Source organism: Entamoeba nuttalli (genome assembly GCF_000257125.1).
Source record: "Entamoeba nuttalli P19 unplaced genomic scaffold asmbl_8549, whole genome shotgun sequence".
Lineage (NCBI taxonomy): Eukaryota > Evosea > Mastigamoebida > Endamoebidae > Entamoeba > Entamoeba nuttalli.
The window spans coordinates 1-6,797 of NW_008579189.1; the positions used below are offsets into that span (position 1 = coordinate 1).

At 23.2% G+C, this 6,797-nt stretch overlaps 4 protein-coding genes across 4 annotated transcripts; 3 read left to right on the top strand and 1 right to left on the bottom strand.

Moving 5' to 3' along the window:
• Nucleotides 1-2,094: 2,094 nt before the first annotated feature.
• Nucleotides 2,095-2,496, top strand: ENU1_186620 (hypothetical protein; the record flags this gene model as incomplete). The annotated part of the gene is made up of 1 exon (XM_008861652.1): nt 2,095-2,496. The coding sequence occupies one exon, from the start codon at nt 2,095-2,097 to the stop codon at nt 2,494-2,496; it is 402 nt and encodes a 133-aa protein (XP_008859874.1).
• Nucleotides 2,497-4,084: 1,588 nt separating this feature from the next.
• ENU1_186630 (RNA recognition motif domain containing protein) lies at nt 4,085-4,954 on the top strand (the record flags this gene model as incomplete). The annotated part of the gene is made up of 1 exon (XM_008861653.1): nt 4,085-4,954. The coding sequence occupies one exon, from the start codon at nt 4,085-4,087 to the stop codon at nt 4,952-4,954; it is 870 nt and encodes a 289-aa protein (XP_008859875.1).
• Nucleotides 4,955-5,075: 121 nt separating this feature from the next.
• ENU1_186640 (hypothetical protein) lies at nt 5,076-5,540 on the bottom strand (the record flags this gene model as incomplete). Its single annotated transcript, XM_008861654.1, has 1 exon — nt 5,076-5,540. The coding sequence occupies one exon, from the start codon at nt 5,538-5,540 to the stop codon at nt 5,076-5,078; it is 465 nt and encodes a 154-aa protein (XP_008859876.1).
• Nucleotides 5,541-5,689: 149 nt separating this feature from the next.
• ENU1_186650 (phosphoglycerate mutase family protein, putative) lies at nt 5,690-6,733 on the top strand (the record flags this gene model as incomplete). The annotated part of the gene is made up of 1 exon (XM_008861655.1): nt 5,690-6,733. The coding sequence occupies one exon, from the start codon at nt 5,690-5,692 to the stop codon at nt 6,731-6,733; it is 1,044 nt and encodes a 347-aa protein (XP_008859877.1).
• Nucleotides 6,734-6,797: the final 64 nt, after the last annotated feature.

The window sequence follows — 6,797 nt, forward strand, 5'->3', positions numbered from 1 at the left end:
TTTTATTTTAATGAATGTTATACATTTCAAGTTTATGAATAAATGTAAGAATTATCTTTTTATTATTTATAATTATCATTGGTCATATCATTTATTATTTCTTTTTGTTTTATCTTTTATATAAATGTCTATTCTTTTATAAAATATTCACTTTTATTGATTATTTCATATTTCAATTCATTGATTATTTCTTTATTTTCTGTTTTTTTGTTTTTATCATTTTCATTTTTATTTGAACAATAATTTCATTTTATTCGCTTGTTTTATTCTTCATTTCTTCATTATATTTATTTGTATTTTATTTTACTTATTCTCTTCATTTATTATTTCATCTATTATTTCATATTTAATTTGTTCATTCTTATTTACATTATAATTTATCATTATATCTTCATTTCTTGTTATTTTATTACAAATAATACATCATTTCATTTAGTATTTGACGTAATTATTAATTTGTTATTTTTCATACAAATATGCAATTTTCTTTCATTAATTTTATTGTTTATATTCATTTCTCTTTATATTAATAACATTCATTATTTTATTTGTTAATTTCTCATTATTTCATTTTTCATTCTATTTTTATTATTTGATTATTCATTTTATTATATTTCATTTTATTATATTTCATTTTATTATATTTCATTCTATTTATTCTTTATTTATTGTTGCTCATGTATTTAAACTGAGTTCATAGATTTAGAAACAATCCAAAATTCATAAAAACTTGACACGATGAAAGTGTTACAAAAAATAACATAACCCCTTCTTGACATAAATGATAATATCGGTTTTAAAAATCCAGCATTTTGTTATAAAATAATGGAATACTGATATATAACAGATAAAAATATAATAAAAATGGTATGAATCTTTTATTTAAATGAGAATTTTTGATAAACTTTTATGTCAGAGTTTTTTTGAAAAAAGATTTAAAGCATAAGTGAAACTTCCTCTTTTTTGTAAATTTAAAATGATTTATAACTCAGAAAAAACTTACTAACTATTTTATTTTTCAAAAAACTTTATATCTCATCTAAAATGTTTTAATGTTTACTCGTATATCTTTCAAGCAAAGAATATATAAGAAATAAACTAATAATTCATTGTTTATTTTATTTATTTCATGTGTTGAAGTTTCTTTGATTAGAATTAATAAAAAAAAACAAAAAGGTAATTAAAATAATTGTTGTTAAATAATAAGAAGTACTTTTTAAATTGAATGAATTATATAAAGTACTTCATAACTAGATTGAATAAATTGATAATAATTTCTCTTTTCATTTATTAAAAAATTATTTCTTGAGAAGGTTGACTGTTATATTTATATAAATTTATTTTGGTTTATTTTACTTCTTTTTCAAAGATATTTTTTTCATGTTTTTAAGACATTTATTTTTATCAAAATGATAACACCTCCTTATATCATTGTATGTTCGACTATCAAACATTGTTTTTTAAAAATTCTAACAACTTGGTTTTTAACAAATAATTTTAAATCCTAAAATTGTTTTAGTATTTTATTATTGCAGCATCTAACTAAAATAAATTTTGAAATAAAGATATGAAATTTATAAATACTTTTTATTAACAAAATTCATTTTTTTTTTTGAATAAAGAAAAGTGAAAGATGCAAAATTCTTCTTTTACAACGAAAAAAAAAAATAGAAAAAAACTAAGAACTTAAAAAAAAAACATAAAAAAGAAACATGACAGAAAAGTTTGATAATTTTAAGTTTAAAAATGAGACTAACAATATTAAATGGAAAATAGAAGTGTTGGGATTGTTATGATTGGATTACCAAAAGTTGGTAAAACAACTCTTGTGAATCAATTTTGCGTTTGTTATCTTTTCATTTTAAGATTTTTATTAAATCACATAATCATTATGTAGGGACTTCCAGTGAGTGAAGAATATCAACAAACTGAACAAGAACATACAGTAAATACAGTACTCACAATTAACAAAGTAGGATATAGATTTACATTTGTTCGTTTATTATTAATTTATTCTAAACCAAAAAAAGAACTAATAAATAGAATGACTGTAATGGGGATACTTTTTTAAATGCTCGAACTACTAATAACTCTATGCTTTCTAAAGGTAAAATTCATATTCTTGTTGCTTCTAGATCTGAATCAGATTCTGGAGAATTTCTACAAGGTCAATTTAGAGATATCAATGATAGAGATGATGGAAGTAATCCATGTTATAGGTTAGTGTATGTAACACATAGTGATGAAAATGATGATGACAATGTTGTAGAAAAAATTAAGTCTTTTCTTCCTGATGGTATAAAATTGTTTCAATTTAATGCTTTAACTCAAAAAGAAGATATTCAATCTTCTCTAACTGATTTTTTGAAAAGAGCAGTTGTAGAACATCAAGAATTGTTTGATGGGTGTGTTGTTTCTAATACTACTTCTAACTCAAAATCACGCAACGAATCTTCAAAAAAGGAAAAGAAAGGAAAGAAGTGTGTTATGCTCTAATTACTCAATTGTTTTTCATTTATTTTTTTATTGTTCTTAAAGCAGATTCAAATTTAACATAAACTTAATTTATTTTTAAATTACTACAACAAATTTTATTGAATAATTCTTTTTTTTAGTTCAAGTTTATTTCTCACAACTTCTGTTTTTAATTCTTATTTTAGTTCATTCCAAAAAAAAAACAAAAGACGATTGAAAAATAAAATATTACTTCAAATGTTTGTTATAAAAATATATCTTTTTAACAAATAATAAATACTAAAAAAATTATTTAATATTATCATTCAATAATAATTAATTGTTTTCAATGAAAATGAATAAAATAAAAATATAATAACATCTAATAAGAATATGTTTATAAATGAATTGTTATTTTATTAAATCCTTATAATAAATATAATTAAATTAACGATTTTACTCCATTAAATGGGTTAAGATTTTAGTCATATTGTTTTTTTTATAATTGTACATAACTATAACATTAATACTTTATTTCTTCAAGATAAAAAATACATTTAAAATGAATAAAATTATTAATTTTAATATCTCTTTCATGTTGTTCTAACTCACAAACTAAAGTAAAATGAAATATACCATATTTGTTTTTTTTAAAATATAACTTTTACTTACTAACAAATGTTATCAAATAGATTTAAATTATTTTGTTGAATCAAAATCAAAAAAAAAGATTTTATTGGTTTTTAATTATACTTTCATATCCAATTATTTTTGTTGACATTTGATACTTTTTTTGTTCAAGGAAGATAAGGTTCAAAAATTTATGATATGTTTGTTATTCTGAATAAACATTTCTTTTAAAAGAATAACAAATAAACTTTATTTTAAACAGAAAAACTCATAGTACTAACAATGATTATCTGAGAAAATACTACTTTAGTATAGTTTAAAATGGTTTTATAATAATGAACCAAAAACTATCAGTATAATAAGAGTAAAAAAAGAATTAAAAAATACTTCAAATGAGTCAAACCTCATACTGTTAAAAACTTCTACAATTAAACTCAAATAAACCACTTCATACATCTTTCTCTTATTTGTATTTATAAAAAAAGAGAATGACAAGAGTACTATTCATTAATTCGTTATTGTCTTTTTACATATTTAATGGATACTACTCTTTTCTTCAATTCATCATTTGACATTGTTTATTAAATTAATTAATTATTTCACATTCATCATATCAAAACTTTGTTGATGGAGAATTGAATCAATTAGTTAGTCAAATTCAAATTACACTAATAAATACCAACAATAAAAAATAGTTAGAAACAAAAATTATTTGAAAATAAAATTATAAAAATTAAATATAAATATTCTCTTTTTTAGAGTGACTGTTCTTAACAATTAACAATTCATTAATATAATGAATTATTAAAGAAAAATGAAGATTTAACATATTCTGTGAACCATCCAAGAATAGAACATTAATCAAAAAAAAAAAATAAAATAAAAACAAATTTAAGAAACACAAAATAGTAAAAATAAATAATAAATAATAGAATAACTTGTTTGGTATTAAAATTAAAAAAAACCCTGAAAAACACAAAAGAAAATTTAAACAAATAAAATGAACACTGATGAACAACATAAAACTGAGGGAGTAGATAGTGAAGAAGTAAGTGTTGATCACAGTGAAAAAACTCAAAAAAAGGAAGACCAAACCAATGAAAAAGCTCCAAAAATTTCTACTTATCAATCAAAATATGTTCCAAGTAAAGAACAACAAGATCGAGATCGTAGATCACTTTGTATTACTCACCTTGATGTTAGGACAACAAAAGAGGATTTAATGAAACTTTTTTCAACTGTTGGTAAGGTTATATCAATTACTATTCCTGTTAATCACTCTGGAATCTCAAAGAAGTATGCCTACCTTGAAATGGATTCAATTGAAAATAAAAATAAAGCTATAATGAGTTTTAATGGAACAAAAATCGGAAAAAATGAAGTTATGGTTGTTACTAAACGTATAAATGTAGCAGGATTTAATAAACGCGTTCCAAAGAATGCTCAAAATCAAAAACAATCTTGTATTACTGAAGATCCAACAGAAGATAAAGGTATTAAAGAATTACAAAAATTAATAGAGAGTGAAGGTATTAAAGAGTTAGAAAAGTTAAAAGAAACTGAAGACCCAACAGAAGATAAAGGTATTAAAGAATTACAAAAATTAATAGAGAGTGAAAGTATTAAAAAACCAAAAGAAAGTGAAGGTATTAAAGAGTTAAAAAAGTCAAAAGAAAGTAAAGGTATCAAAAAACCAAAAAGTGAAAAAGCAACGAATAAGGCAACAAAAGAAAAGAAAAGAACTACTAAAATCAATATTGTAAACAATAATACTGACACTTCAGAAGAAAGTAGTGAATCTATGGACAATTTAGTTCAAAACATCGTTTTAGGACTTCGTAGAAATAAAAGTACTGAAAAGGATAATTAAATAAAGAAAAGTTAATAATAATTGAGTGTTAAAAGACCAAAAAGAATTACTTTTTCTGTTATGTGTTTATAAATTCAATAAAGGAAGATAGAACAAATTTTAATGAAGAAAAAAGAATAAATTATTGAAAAGAGATTGTTGGATTATGAAATTTACGGTGGAGATAAGGAATCATTAAAAATATTCCAATCAAAAACAAATATCCACTTCTGTCATTCTTTTCTTCTCCTACCAACATGATGTATATTTTCCAAAACATCTTCTTAATTGGAATAGTTATAGGAATTTCCTCTATCTTTTTCCATAAACTAATTACCAAGTCATCAATTTTTAATTCATGGATGAATTGATATATTATTTGTCCTGTTTTCACAATAAGCGGTTTACCCATTCCTATTGTCATTAAAATTTGAGCTATTTCATTTTCTATCCCTCCAAATTGTGTAAATGGAGAAGTAAAAATTGGTGGGTAAATTGGTGGAACATATGGTGATAAGTATTGTGGTGTATTCATTTGTGGTGAGACTGGTTGTTGGTGTGGATGAGTTTGAGAGGGTTTTTGCCATGAACGTGGTGGAACTGACATGTTAGTTAAAGATGACAAATAAGTTTTATTTGAAAAGAACTTAAAATAAAATATTCCAAAATAGCGTTGGTTAGCTAAGCGAAATGGAAGAATATCATAACACTACAAAAGACTATGAAAATCCACGGGGGATAATTATTTATATCAACATGAATGAAAAAGATGACATAAAAGAAGAAATCAAATGTATTAATTCAAAGGAATATGATAAAGTTATTAAAGGATTTAAGGAAATTATAAAAGATAAAGAAATTGAACACTATGAAATTATTGGAGAATACATTGATTTAATGAATGAGCAAAAAGAAAAAATAAAAGGAAAAAAAGGAGTGATGATGTTATTTACCTTCGACTGTAATGACACACATGACCAATTACCAAAAATTAGTATTATAAAAGAAGAGAAAGAAGGAAATGAAGAAATTAATGAAGAGTATGATAAATTAATTAATAACCTTCAAGAATTACATAATGAATATACAAACCAACCAATGTTATTCATTGTCCGTCATGCAGTTAGGCATGACTACATCGATTTAAAATGGGTTCCAACAGCACAATATCCACATGACCCACCATTACATATAGATGGAATTAAACAAGCAGAAGAAGTAGGAAGAAGAATGAGACATGAAAAGATTGATGTTATTGTTAGCTCACCATATTTAAGAGCAACAGGAACAGCAAGAGAAATAGCAAAATATAATAATATGAAGTATGGAATAGAGCCAGGTGCAAGTGAATTTTTGTCTAAAGTAAACAGAAAAAAAGTACCAGAATTTGATCCGATTAAATATAAAGATCCATATTATGATGACCAATATCAACCAATTATTAAGGAAGTAGTATTAGAAACATGGGAAGAAATTCAGCAACGAGCATTTAAAGCAATACTAGAACTAACTAAAAAATATAAAAGAGTATGTTTTGTAACACACAGATCTACCCAACAAGCATTTATGTCAAAAATGATAGGAAGAACTATCAAAGACAATTATGCGTTTACATCAGTATGTATGTTTAAACCAATTGAAACATTCCCGTTCTTCATTCCACAAAGAATGAATTCTTATTATCATCTAAGAACATTTATCGAAACACCAGTCCATAATCCTAATTATTATATTGAAGGGAATTATAAAGATATGATTCGAGGAGATGATGGTAAAATTTTACCATCAGGATATGTCTAATTGATTTATTCTTTAACCAAATCATTACAATATGATAAATAGCAACCAGAAATCATGATATAAA